This window comes from Rhinoderma darwinii, chromosome 5, assembly GCF_050947455.1.
Source record: "Rhinoderma darwinii isolate aRhiDar2 chromosome 5, aRhiDar2.hap1, whole genome shotgun sequence".
Lineage (NCBI taxonomy): Eukaryota > Metazoa > Chordata > Amphibia > Anura > Rhinodermatidae > Rhinoderma > Rhinoderma darwinii.
Window position 1 is genome coordinate 307,914,801 of NC_134691.1, and position 15,267 is coordinate 307,930,067.

A 15,267-nucleotide genomic window follows, 5' to 3' on the forward strand; every position below is an offset into this window, starting at 1 on the left:
GAGTGCAGAGTGGAGAGCAGCTGCAAGCAATCTTGTGTAAAGGCATCTTTCACATGTTCCACTTTTCCTTTTTCGAGAGACTGCCTCAAACACTGTGGTTAGCTCAGCTGTAGATTTTTTCCCCTTTGGCACGCCCAGGTCTCTGGCCTTAGATGACCAGAGGAAATCATCACTGAAAATTCTGCGTAAATATACCTTTTCTACAAAGAAAAGTACAGCATGTTCCTGATAAGGATTCTAGATAGCACAGGGAAATCTGGATAAATATGGACGTATAAGACTACAGTGTATTTCATTTACATAAGTTTCTGCCCATAAAATATTTAGGCAAGCAGGGGTTTTTATTAGTTGTATTATTAATGACGTCACAAAAAGATTACAAATAAACTGCTATAAATTCTCCTGCTACTTGTGAAAATTAATGGAGATTATGTTTGATCCGCGTAATGTCCCTTTAACTGCAGAGGCATTGTGGGGGTAGTGTAACTAAGCCAAGAAGATTAAAGTGTTCCCCACAGGAAGACTTAAAGACTTTGGACACCTTTGCACTGAATTTTTTTTATTGTTCATTTGCTTGCTAAATTCAGCATGAAGCAAATAGTCCAATAAAAATGCCCTACCATTTTCTGCTGTAGAGTCTGTGTAACTCCTGCACATAACTGGTTGTTCTGATGTTCCTGACATAGATCTGTCAGCACACTGCTCCTGGTAGGGTTAGCTTTCTCTTCCCATCGCCTCCCTTCTCTCTGTTAGATATAGCAGCCAAGAGGGGGGTTGTACAGGGCAGATCAGAGTGTGGGGAAGGGGAAGCATCCAAGTGTTCAGCAAGGGCAGATCCCACAGACTACCAGAATCGGAGTGAAGAAGATACTAGGGAGTAGAGCAAACACAGCAGTCTGTGGGGCGATGGAGGGGAAAATATCACAATCCTCAGCATCAGTGTCTATTAACACAAATGAGAGGAGATCCCTCCCTCATGGGCTGTAGAAGAAGAAAGCAGTACAGGAATGAAGATGTGCTGATACATGAGCGCTAGTAAAGGCAGCAGCATCTTGCATTACAGACCTCACATCCAGAATGTATTACTGGGAGGGAAATGCCGACAGGAAAGAACCTGCAACTAGGAGCTGGTTGCAAACTGCATATCAGAAAGTCTAAAAATTAATGAAGGAAACGGAAATTGCAGCCTGAAACTTTTTGAACACATATAAAAATAATTTTGTCCATAGCATTTAGTCACGCTTGGCATGAAGTGTTTTTTTCAGCCGAAACTGGGAATAGATTAAAAAAAATAGTATATATTTTTTTAATTCTAGTTCTCCACCCTGTAGAGAAAAAATATGAAAAAAATGCATCAAAGATTGCTAACTTAGTCCTAATACTCTGCCTAGGAATAAGTTTCTACATTTTTTTTCCCAATGTTTAAAATGGTTCTATAGAAGAATACGGAGGCATATGGAGGTCCATAGAGGCTCTAGATAATGCTACAGGGACTGAAATACAGATTCATACTATAGACCCATATAGATGTCTGTGTGTCTCCAAACACTGTGTGGACTAGTTTAAAAAGGGCGTTGCACAGTTTTTTGGTCATTCATTTTGATTCATGTAGGTTATTGTTACATGCCTTCTGATGCTCAATGTGACAAATCAGGGAACTGGAAAACTAACCTACAAAGATTAGAACTGTAGGTATCAGCTACAGAGGGAATAGAAAAGATAAATATTGGGTTGAATGCAAATGGTCGACATAAGAAGATTGAGAAAAAAATAATTCTTTATCATGTGTTCATATCCTAAAACATTGGCTCCCACACTATTTCAGCACAAAAAATACTACATATATTTTACAGAACTTACTGGAGAACCCTTGCCATTTAAGTAATAGTAATTGCTCCAAGGGCTACAGACTGCATAGCCCTACATAGATTGTCAGTATAGGAGCTTGTCACAGCTCTCCTGTGGATCGCTGAGAGTGATTTATCTACCTAAGCATTATGTAAGACTGGGAAATTGTCTGACTATAGTAATGGGTCTCTCTCTCTGTGAATAACTGCTAAGATGGTACGTGCTACATCTTCTTTTCATTTGCCATTACCTAATTTCATCTTGGAAAATCTTTGAGATCGCCTTAGTGGAACCCTGGGAATCCCTGGAATTTAAATGTTTTGTGTGTGTCAATGGAACTTTGATTTAAAGCACTCACCACCAGGCATCACTGTCCCAACATCTTGCACGGTGAGTACAGATAGTTTTTCTTCGGAATCCACTCTAATGACCCCATGGGTGAGTCCTTGCATTGATAATACCCCCCTTCCTGGAGGCTGGTTGCTGTCATCAGTCGGCCTGTGTTAAATGCACAAAAGCAAGAAAAATGAATAAGGAGAATATTGGTACTTACTTTTCTATATTTTATCAACTTTTTAGACACTTATACATGACCATCAAAAAGTATGTCTGTTTAAAACTAGATCTACCTTTCAAACACTTATTTTTATTGCTAATGAAGCAATCTTGCCAATAGTCTAGAATAAAAATGTCGTCCTGTTTTGTATCACAGCTCTTATACATACTTATATGTCTTCATGGTAACAGACTACAAACAAGCCCTGTGTAGTCTGATCCTGATGATCTCATGGTTAAGGCCTATTTCACACGAGCGTGTTCGGTCCGTATGTTAGCTGCGTTTCTCGGGCCGAACACAGTGCAGGGAGCTGGGCTCATAGTTATGTAGGACACTAGGTGTCCCTGCCTCCCCACGAAACTACTGTCCTGTGCTGAAAACATGATTACAATACAGGACAGTTTTCCAATAGCGAGGCAGGAACTCCTGGCATTGTACATAACTACGATGCTAGTAGCTTTCTTCCCTGCACTGTGTTCGGTCCAGGAAATACTGCCGACATGCGGTCTGTATATCACTGGCCGAACACGCTCGTGTGAATTAGGCCGAAGTCTGACTTCGGCTAATTATGCAAAACAACTGGCAAAGGGGCCCCACCAAATTTTTTTGATCATGTTTTTTCTCTAGCCTTCATCCAGCTTTGCAGCACAGTATCATTTCCTCACAATTTTCAAGATCCCTGCTGTAGTTAGTGAATGAAATCATAAATCAATTTTGATTAGGTTTTGCCCACACAGCTCATAAAACGAGAGAGCAGATACACTGTAATAAGCAATGCACCTATGTGAGAAGAACATTTCCAGGACAGGTTTTCAGCCTGTAAATCAAAATCATTTTTTTTTTTACAATAATTAAGATTTATTTAGTGTGGGAAACGGTGTTTTTTTATTTATTACGTTCTACTGGAACCATGCTGGCATATACAGGGCTCTAAATAATTCACAGTAAAAACTAAATATAGTTTCATTGTGTTTTTACAAATAAGTTTTTTTAAATTCGTTTCTTGTGATATAACCAGTCGCACAGCACGCTTTACCAGCCATTTAAAAATTACAATGAAGTTTCCTCTCCCAATGATTGTGTCGCCTCCCAGAGTTGGTGAAAAAAATATGATATGTGTAGGTGGCACAACATAAAAAGAATAAAGAGGTTTTATTTAAGTAAATTCTGAATAATGTTTAACACGTCTTGTTCACATCTGCGTTGCAGGCTCTGGCCAGGAATACTGAAAACAATAGCGAAATGTGCGGCGCTATTGTTTCTGGTAAAACCACGGACACCCTGACGGAAAACTTTAATAGGAAAATGGGTTCCGTCGGTGGTGTTTGTGGTGCACTGAAACTGGCACTTCCAGTTATTCCCTTGTTCTGCTCCTCTGACAGAGCAGAACAACGGAATAACTAACGCTGGTGTGAACCCAGCCTAACCCCTCTCTACTCGTTTGCTTAGGCGGGATTCACACGACAGGGTCCCGCCCGAGCCCGAGTGTCGGCCGGTAAAATCTGCCATTTTGCCCGGCCGGTTTGCATAAAGTTTTGCATCCGTTCCGGGCCGGGCAGATCTGGACAGTGACATCAGCGGCAACTCCTGAAGGGGAATTCCCATTTGTTCGGGGATTCCGCTTCAGGAGTGTCCCCTGATGTCACTGCCCAGATATGGACACAGACATCAAGCGCTCTGTCCAGGAGCAGAATCCCCGAAAACACGGGGATTCCGCTCCTTCAAGGAAAAAAAGTGGGGCTAGCACATAGCAGAGCGGGGAGGTACCTCCCCGCTCTGCTATAGTGGCGTCGCTACAGTAGTAGCAGCCGCAGCAGCTGCTAGCGGCGCCATGGAAGGTGTCGCCGGGCCAGGGCGCTTTTAAAACAAGCAGGGGAAGGGAGCCAGCGCAGTGCTCCCTTCCACCTGCTGTCCACCCAGGCCCTGCCACACAGTGTACAGCGTACAGCCATTCGTCCGAATGGCATGAACTCCTCCTCCTCCTCACATGCACTCTGCGCTGTGAGGAGGAGGAGATAGAGCGCAAGCGACGGAAAACCCGGCCATCACTCGGGACACATTCCGGTGATGGCCGTGTATTACCCGGCCCCATAGACTTCTATGGGAGCTGGGCGGCCGGGTACCCTGCCGAAAATAGAGCATGTCCTACTTTTTGACGGCCGGTTTTCCCGGCCGTCAAAAAATCGGTCGTGTGAATAGCCCCATTAGGGGTCTATTATTCCTAATGCAGCCGGGTGCCGGCCGATTTATGAACGGCCGGCACCCGGCCGGGAAACCCTGTCGTGTGAATCCCGCCTTATTGTTCTTTCTTTCTTTTTCAAGGAATACAATTGCCAAATTAATTTCACTGACAGACTATGACTCATATTTTTACTATAATCATTACTGTATGAATCTCATGACACTCACAGTAATCAGATATCCCCTTTATCATTATTGCATTTTATTTTTACTCTGAACCATAGCAATTACTGTCTGCTTATGTAAAACTCAATAAACATGAGGAAAAGTGATAGTCTGAAGTTATGGGGACAGTGGATTTTCACAGAATTTTTTTTTAGGGTTGCATACAACTATTCACCCTCTGGAATTTTGGGAAAAGTCACCTTCCAATTTTATTTGAGGGTAGGTTTCAATATGATTTTTAAGTGGATGTTACATGGATATTAGTTTGATGTAAGAGTCTACCAAAAAGTACGGCTTTCACTAAAAGGTATATAATGTATGGACAACTTCAAGGGGTTTCTCACAATTAACTTTCCATAAAATAGGTGAGAACTGTTAGATCGATAAGGATGGGGACCCCGCGATGCCCCCTCGTACAAGTCTATAGGTGATACGGTAACAGCCGAGTGAGTCGTTTGTATGGACTATTATAACTGTAAACAAATACTAGTCGCAGAAATATCAGCGAAGGGTTAATAAAAACCACCAGGAAAACACCATTAAAAGGGTCTTATATAACCCACTGGGTAAGAGACTTGAAATTATTATTATCAAATGAAAGCATTAAGAAAATATACAAAAATGTACATGGCTCTATCCACTGTGTATGTAAAAGTACAGGAAAATTCCTCGAAAATGATTTCCTGCTGGTAAACGACACATGTTAAAGAGGCTCTGTCACCACATTATAAGTGGCCTATCTTGTACATGATGTGATCGGCGCTGTAATGTAGATTACAGCAGTGTTTTTTATTTAGAAAAACGATCATTTTTGATGGAGTTATGACCTATTTTAGCTTTATGCTAATGAGTTTCTTAATAGACAGCTGGGCGCGTTTTACTTTTTGTAAAAGTGGGCGTTGTACAAAGGAGTGTATGACACTGACCAATCAGCATCATACACTTCTCTCCATTCATTTACACAGCACAGTGATCTTACTAGATCACTATGTGCAGCCACATATACACACACACTAACGTTACTGAAGTGTCATGAGAGTTAATAGACATCACCTTCAGCCGGGACGTTATTTCTATTCACAATCCTGACACTTCGGTAACGTTTGTGTGGGATTTACAGCACAGCGAGCGTAATCTCGCGAGAATACGCTGTAAATGACAGCCCAGCGTGATCTCGATGCGCTGTGCTGTAACTCACACACAAACGTTCGGGATTTTGACTAGACATCCCGTCCTGGGTGGACGCGATGTCTATTAACTCTCAGGACACTTCAGTAACGTTAGTGTGTGTGCATGTGGCTGCACATAGTGATCTAGTAAGATTACTTTGCGCTGACTAAATGAATGGAGAGAAGTGTATGACGCGGATCGGTCAGCGTCATACACTTCTCTCCACAACGCCCACTTGGTCAAAAAGTAAAACACGCCCAGTTGTCCATTAAGAAAGCCATTAGAATAAAGCAAAAAATAGGTCATAACTCCATCAAAAATGATCGTTTTTCTAAATAAAAAACACTGCTGTAATCTACATTACAGTGCCGATCAGATTATTGTAGAAGATAGAGAACTTATAATGTGGTGACAGAGCCTCTTTAAAATACACAAATGATATTGATCTATCACAAACAAATGTTGGAGGTATAATCAAGACCTATGAACTTATTTGCATATATGGTTGATTTATTCTGGGATTCAATCATAAGCCTTATTATAGATATTTGTACAAGTTCAAGGCTAAACCCCAGTATCAAATCTTTTTCTTAACCGGCCAGTGCAGGCATTATCTAAGAATACTAACTTATTATATTGCATCTTCTAGCAGGGGCAAAGCTACTAACCCCCGCCTTTATGGAGGACGACGAATTCCCCTTCAGTCTCACAATAGCTGAACAAAGTGGATCAACTATACCACATAAAAGAAAATGCAGCAATATCCTGCCCGTCTTATCCAAACTTCATACACAACTGGAAGCCATGGCAGAAGTTCCACAAATTATCTTTATTCCTCACATTGATCTCAAAATGTAAAAAAATATTAACCCATCATCGGATGTTCAAATATGTACACATTGCAAGATGTGCTTAAGATCCCCAACATCTCACCCCTCTTCCTAACCCGCATCTTCCTATTTGAGTTAACCATTACGAAGTTTAAAAATTGTTTCATGCGAATACACAAAACTCAACAATATATTATATCCATACAAATGGTTCATGCCTGTAGGATATATGAACACAATTCAAGATGTCTCAATATTCCTCTCTTTATAGTACATACAGTAAATGCTGACTTAAAGAGTGACTACACTTTCAAAGTTTTGATGTCATAGAGACATATAAAAAATTTGGACAGATGGGGGTCTGGGTGCAGAGCCGTCTACAGCCTGACATGGTGCGCCGATCATAGCCAAAATGTGCAGGGCGCTCAGCTGAGCACGTCTGCACCTTCATTTCATCGAAGGTGGGGGTCTCAGCACCCGGACACCCATCGATCCAAACTTTTGATATCTCTCTATGACATATCAAAAGTTTGATTTAAGTTACTCTTTAAGTAACTGTTGCACCCCATAAAATCTTATGTTCACCTCAAAATATACATGCTTAAATGAATGAAAACATATGGGCATTACCTTTTATATTCAATAAAAAGAACATTGAACAAAAATATATTTGCAAACATAATATGCAGTGAACATCCAATTGACATAATAATTTATCATCTCATAGGCTGGCTACTAAAGTGGTCTGCAGAATGTCATCCCCACAAGTACAGATTGCCAGTTCATGGCATGGATAGACTGTCTGTAACAGCAAACAACCATACATGCTGTGATGTTGACTGGAAAAGGCCTACTGGTCAGGGTGAATCCATATTCTCTTTGCATCATGTTGACTGAAGGGTCCGAATTTGATACAAGTATTATAACTCAGTACATTCTGTGCGATATTAACATTATTGACTATCTACCAGGACACTATTGAATAGCATGGGTCACCTACAGTAGATATGAAAAGTCTACAAACCCATGTTACAAAGTCATGGAGAAGATGAATAATTTCAGAACTTTTGCCACCTTTTATGTGACCCATAATCTGTACAATTCAATTGAAAAACAAACAAATCATTTAGAGGGGAAAAATAAAAATAACAAAACTACAATAATGTGGTTGCATAAGTGTGAACAGCCTCTTATAATTGGGGATGCGGTTGTGTTTAGAATTAGCCAATCTCATTTAAACTCATGTTAAATAGTAGTCAGTACACAGCTGCCATTATTTAAAGTTCAGCTGTTCTATTAGGATTTTCCTGACATTTTCTTTGTTGCATGTGACAGCAAAAGCCATGGTCCGTAAAGAGCTTACAACACATCAAAGGGATCGGATTGTTGAAAGGCATCATTCAGGAGAAGGGCACCAAAGAATTTCCAAGGCATTAGATATACCATGGAACACAGTGAAGACAGTCATGAAGAAGTGGGTTACATTTGTAGTGACATTACCAAGAACTGGACGTCCCACAAAACTTGATGAAAAGACAAGAAACAAATTGGTCCGGGAGGCTACCAAGAGGCCTACAGCAATATTAAAAGAGCTGCAGGACTTTCTGGCAGGTACTGGTTGTGTAGTGCACTTGACAACAATCACCCGTATTCTTCATATGTCTGGGCTGTGGGGTAGGGTGGCAAGACGGAAGCCTTTTCTAACAAAGAAAAACATCCAGACCTAGATCAAGTCTACCAAATGCATGTGAGAAAACGTGTTATGATCTGATGATACCAAGGTTGATTTTTTTTGGCCAAAATCCCAAAAGTTACGTTTGGCGCAAAGCCAACACTGCACATCACAAACAGAACACCATACCCACAGTGAAGAATGGTGGAGGCAGCATTATGCTTTGGGGCTGTTTTTCTGCAGCTGGAACTGGGGCTTTAGTCAAAGTGGAGGGAATTATGAACAGTTACAAATATCAGTCAATATTGGCACAAAACCTGCAGGCCTCTGCTAAAAAGCTGAAGATGAAGAGGAAGTTCACCTTTCAGCATGACAACATCCCAAAGCAGAACCTCCAAATCAACAAAAGAATGGCTTCACCAGAAGAAGATCAAAGTTTTGGAATGGCCCAGCCGGAGCTCAGACCTGAATCCCATTGAAAGTCTGTGGGTGACCTGAAGAGGGCTGTACACAGGAGATGCCCTCGCAATGTGACAGATTTGAAGCGCTTTTGCAAGGAAGAGTGGGCAAAAATTGCCAAGTCAAGATGTGCCATACTGATAGACTACCCAAAAAGACTGAATGCCATCATAAAGTCAAAGGGTAATTCTACAAAGTATTAGTTTAAGGGTGTGCATATTTATGCAATCACATTATTTTTGTTTTTCCAACCTAAAAGACTTCAGTTTGTTTTTCAATACACTTGTACAGATTATAAGTGCCAATAAAGGTGGAAAAAGTTCTGAAATCATTCATCTTGGACTGATATTGTAACATGACAAAAACCTGGCATTTTAACAGGGGTGTGTAGACTTTTTATATTCACTGTATATATTGCCACTGACCAATACATTTGCCGACAGTTGACAGATTTCAACCTCATGGTGCATCTTTGAGATAAGTTGGAAAGATCACAGTATGTCTAAATTATCATTTAATTTACAGAAGCGTGATGTCATCATCCTGCACACAAAATCCATACCAAAATACCCTTGTGCCAGCATGAAGGCCAAGAGTAACCAGCACTTCTCGGTAAACAATAGGCAATAGAATACCTGCAGGTTACAATCTCATAATGCTCGTTATCACTAAGGACTGCATTTTTAAGGGCTGATCCCAATGAAGATGTAATCACCCATATTACCCCTAATGCTTTGCTGTCAAAGGCTTTTAATAAGCATCTGCATCCTGCCTGCCAGTTGTGTATAGTATAAAGTGCAAATTGTATCCATCGGGAGCATAGAATGTATCCATACAACCACAGTCTATGTCATATACCCTACTGACTCACTGAAGCAGTCAACTCAGCCAGACAGAAATGTCACAGAGATTTTCAAGGATGAGATGAGACACCACTCCATCCGGCTTCACTCCGAGACGCAAGTAGGAAGATAATGTAATTCAGTCTGGGTTATGAATGACAATTACATGCAAAACATATCAAGTTACTTAAATAGCCCAGGCAAATGTAGCAGGAAAAAGCATTCAGCATCTTTGTAGGTCTCCTGAGGTTCTACTGTGTAATTTTTATCCAATGAACCCGGCGCTTCCATTCAGGACTAATTATTTGTGCTCCTCTATCAGGTCATATGACACAAGTTAATTTGGAAAGCAATACGGGCTTTTCTTGAAAACCTGCAGTGATAAATCTCAATTAAAGGTTAATGCAAGAGCCGACTCTGAAACGGCAGAGATCTCAGAAAGTGAAAGCCTTCAGGCGTCAATAGAAAAAGACAATATGAAGAAATGTGAGAGACGGATCTGGTAGCGATGACATCTGTGCTGACAGCAAAAGACCGGAAAACAGTAATGGAAGGGCTCCATGAATTCTGGCAGGAGATGTTGTATATCAGGAACAAAACACAAAAAGCTCATCTCTTGGGGACAGACATAGCCATGTTCACCTTCAGTAGTTCACTCTCTACATCTGTATATATGAAACAGAAAGCTGCATTCCCAATGACTATTAATGGGGGCTTTCAACCAGAAAATAGTTACTAGATTGCCTGAGTCTTCACATTGATTCTTCTCTAAAGTTCCTACCACTGGGACTCAAATTGTATTTTCAATACACAGATTTCTAATTACAGTTTTAACTAGGGACCTCTACTGGCCAACTCCATGATCGTCTCCGAGTGCTGAAGGGCACGGGGCAAGACAGACTACTAAAATGACAGCAAAATTATACCCCACTGGTTATTATTATTTTTTTTTAACTACTTGGTATCAAAGGCATTACAATGCGAAAAAGATGACAAAAGTACAATGAACATGGAGGACTGTACAAATATATTAAAGGGATTGTACAGGACTAGAAAAACATGACCGAATTTCTACAAAAACAGCACCACACCTGTCAATAGGTTGTGTGTGGTACTGCAACTCAGTCCCATTCACTTTAATGGAGCTAAGCTGCAATACCAGAAACAAGCCATGGCGCTGTTTTTGGAAAAAGCAATCCTGTATTTCTAAATTTCTAAACCCCTTTACTAGGGAAAGGTCAAAACTCCATCATGTGAGACACTGGTCTTGTTTTAAAGGGTAACTAAACTTTCGGAATAGTTCTGACATGTCATAGTGACATGTCAGAAGTTTTGATCGGTGGGGGGCCGAGCACTGAGACCCCCACCGATCAATAAAACGAAGCGTCAGAATCGCTCGGGTGAGCCGCTTGGTTTCTGATCGGCTTCTCTCAGAAATCTGATGTAACGTAACGGTATACGGACTCAATAGAAAGTCTATGGGCCCGTACGCCGTTACATCGGCTTTCCGAAAAAAGCCAATCAGAAACCAAGCGGCTCAGTGCTCACCCGAGCGCTTCTGCCTCTTCGTTTTAGCGTTCGGTGGGGATCTCAGTGCTCGGACCCCACAGATCAAAACTTCTGACATGTCACTATGACATGTCAGAAGTTTTCTGAACGTTTAGTTACCCTTTAACACCATTTACAGAGCAAAGTAGGGGTTAGTGTTTTATATTAAAATTTTTCGGTATTATAAAAAACAAACAAAAAAAACAACACAACTACAAATAAACAGTAAACATTCTCTGCCCTAGACCACCATAGATGCTGGCATTAACTCTTTCTGTGCCGTTGAGCACCAGGAATGCTGACATTAACCTTTTCACTACCCTGAACCACCAGGCATATAGACATGGTCTCCTTAAATGGCTTAGACCAACTTAAAGATGTTGGCATAGACACCACACAACTATTTATCTAGACCAGTGGTCCCCAACTAGAGGCTCGGGAGCCACATGTGGCTCGCCACCCCCTGCTGTGTGGCTCGCCATAGAAACCCTTGCGTTATAACCATATGCTCCTGCTACAATTTGACATTCACATTAACAATATAAGAGACATACCCCATCCCCAGAAAAAGTGCCAGTTTGGGTGGTAGAATACCAGTGTGTTCAATTTCAAACTGAAATATTGACCTGCAAATTGGAATTTCATGATTTTGTGGCTTTTTTTTTTTATGTCAACATTTTTTACTTAAATGTGGCTCCTGGCCATCAATCAAAATTGAATGTGGCTCACAAGGTATAACAAGTTGCGGACCGCTGATCTAGACGTTATATACAATTATTTACCGGGATGCTATGTTGTACTGTGTATATGTTGTTTTGCTAATTATTCGGACTTTATATGGCAATATTTATTTGAATCTGTTCTGATTTGCTTGGCTTAGGGGGGAAACAGTGCCCAGGCCCTTACTCCCCCACTGACTAGCTACATTGGATTTGAGGTAACATGGACCATAACTACTGCATATTGTACATCCAGCGCAGTTGTTAAATTCGATTATTCATTAAAGTGTTAGAATGTATACAAGTGTCCTGTGACACAGAAACTTAGCTCACAAGAAGTTCTAGTACTAAAATAAAAACTAGTTATCACCACAAGCCCATTATATCTCAAATTACTAAGCATACCACAAAATTGATTGGCGTTCTTCTTATGAATAAATACCCATCTTAATTCTTCAGCAAGGTGACCGCTATCTGGTCAGCTCCACCAGCCTTCTTTACCATGGCCCACATTAGAAGAAATTTTTACACTGGCTACCAAAAGTAACCATAGAAATGGGGTTTTAGACATCCACCGACTACCAGTAATGGGAAAAATGAATGATTGTAGAGGAGTGCCAAGTCCTGTAATATATGTATTCTGACAGCCCAGCTGTATATCGAAACATGTCTACTATAATAAAAACACAGGGACGTGAAGATGTTAGTGGTTGAGAGGACATGACCAAAATCAAGTATTTATTTCTTGAGATGTTATGTTGGTCAACCATTGGTATTCCTTATAAAGCTGTGTATGTGGTCCTCTTTCGTCGTAGTCCATTACAGCCTACACAGTCCCATACATACATGTAATAGACATAAAAGTATTGTGATGAACATCCTCACTAGAAGATACATATACGCAGCTGCTATGGACTTGTCGTCTCCGGATAAAACACTTCCATTATTCTGTAAAACCCTTTTTACCAGCCACTTTTGTAGTTCAGGATAGCTTGTTTTTTTTTGTTTTATTTTAAATAAGCCTTGTTAAATGGAATGGGTTTTTCTTTTATGAAGAGCAATATAACTAGTACTCAGTATTTTATTTTGTGCTTTTATACACTGCTGACATTTTATTCGTGCTTGACAAAACGCTTGTCAAGTTACTACAGCTGTGAACAAATAGGTGATATATAAAGTAGAATCATTATCACCACCATTATCATCATAAAGTTTTAGGATAATTTCAGGGGGCACAACTATAGGGGGTGCATCGGCTGTGATCGCATCCAGGCCCTGAAGCCTCATGGGCGCAAAACGTCCCTCTGTCTCATAAGGAGGGGTAAGACCAGTACTATAAATGGTGCATGATAGTTGAAGGTCCCTGTTTGACCAGTATCTCACGCACACAGTTTTGATGCAGCTTTTGGCTGGTTTTTGAGCCAAAGCCAGAAGTGGATCCAAAGGGAAGAAAAAGTACATAAAAAAAGACTGATGCATCCAAAAACTGCCAGAAAAACAAGTTACACTTCTGGTTCACACGATTAGGCCAAGGGAATGGACATTTTATCAATACTTTATATAAACAGTACCTCCTTATGGCTACAGTAAGAGCCTCTGGTGAACTGGCACAAGGACAAATGACTTCTTGCCGAAGGCCTTTACTTTGGAAGACATTGAGGAAAGCGTCACAAGAAGAAATGGACCCTGAGGAGAAAGTACAAGAAGAGGATGTGATAACAAATGCGCAGGAAAGAATTTGGACAAGATGATTTAGAACTCTTTAAAGAGCAGTGAGGACATTCAGAATAGCTCATCTTCAGATTTGTCCCGTGGCATTAAAACACTACAAGAAACAAACTGTAAACCAGCAGCTCATTAGTCTCTGTCGATCTCATACAAGCCAAGCCGCCAACACCTCCCGCTTCAGTTTGCAGTTAGAAGGACAAAATACAAAGCTTGAAAATAAAACATGACACTCTATGATGAGACGCTTAAATATAGCTTCTTAACAAAAGTCAAGTTCATTTCAAGGGAATGCATTAGTGAAATACATATTGTTTCTATATAAAAGTTTAGAACCTTCAACAGGTTTTACAATGTCATGAACCGTCTCAATGGCCACAACTAGAATAATGCTTAAAGGGGTTACCCAGTCATGTGGCCCCCAACACCAGCTGTAAACAACTAGATCTCCATGGGATATGTCCATCCATGAATTATCAATAAATTCTTATGCCACTCTTTTCCCTATGCAGGTGTATGTGGGTTCTTGGGCAAGAGAGTCACAGCGAGTCCTCTGTTTACCAAAACCCTTTGCTTGTTTACCTAAATCACCATGGCCTTCCCAAACCCAGTTGCCCGACATCTGCCCAAGTTTGCCTGGCACTGATTGAAGCATTGCAGGTGTGAATCGCATAGGGGCCCAATTGATTACTGTAAGCGGTGTGGCAGTACAATTTATATTCTATGTTCTTGTATAATAAAACTGTACAATTTTAAAATGAGTAATAAACATAAACGACTTATTTTCCTCCAATAATAACTATATTATAATATATATCACTTCCTCTAACTAGTTATTTGCTTTGTTCAAAGCTTACAAAATATCTATACAAGAAAACCAAGAATAAATGGAAAATATCATATGGGATAGACCGAATTCCCATATAAAATATCATGTATAAAATATACAATAACATACATGCAGCTTCTGGCCTTTATCTCCTCCTTATCTTTGATTAATTACGGACCATAAATTTACTATAGAAATTCACAGAATATTTTAGTACTACCCGACCCAGGATTGTACTTACAAGGATTTGCTCCATCAGCCACAATCAACATGCGCAACGAGGAAAGGTTAATGTCTCTCTGATCCCGATGTGCAACCAGAGCCCAGTGCATGTCTCTTGACTTCACGCATGCAACTTTTGCTTTAAGGGAAGAAAAATAATAAATAGATCTATGTAATCAATGTGGATGTATGCAAAAGAGTAATTCAGTATCACTAAATAGTAACCCATGTTGGCAGACCACTTTATTTTGGAGTCACTGGAGACCGCGGTATGGCTCTCAGTACTGTATTAAACTGTACCATATGAACGATCTAAAATGAAAGTATGTAAAGCCTTGAGATAATTCCATTAGTTAAACGGGTTGTCCGATTTCAATAAAAACAAAATATTTTTAGTATAATTAAAAAAAGTTATACAATTTTCCAATATACTTTCTGTAT

General features: G+C 40.3%; 1 protein-coding gene across 7 annotated transcripts in view; it reads right to left on the reverse strand.

The window, feature by feature from the left end:
* DIP2C (disco interacting protein 2 homolog C) overlaps positions 1-15,267 on the reverse strand; it is a 443,314-nt gene that overhangs the window by 95,816 nt on the left and 332,231 nt on the right. For all 7 annotated transcript variants that reach the window (XM_075827418.1, XM_075827421.1, XM_075827417.1 and 4 more), the window contains 3 exons: positions 14,846-14,965; positions 13,622-13,736; positions 2,207-2,346 (listed from right to left, as the gene is read on the reverse strand). In XM_075827418.1, the coding sequence (XP_075683533.1) occupies positions 2,207-2,346; positions 13,622-13,736; positions 14,846-14,965 (375 nt within the window). The remainder of the gene's footprint in view (positions 1-2,206; positions 2,347-13,621; positions 13,737-14,845; positions 14,966-15,267) is intronic.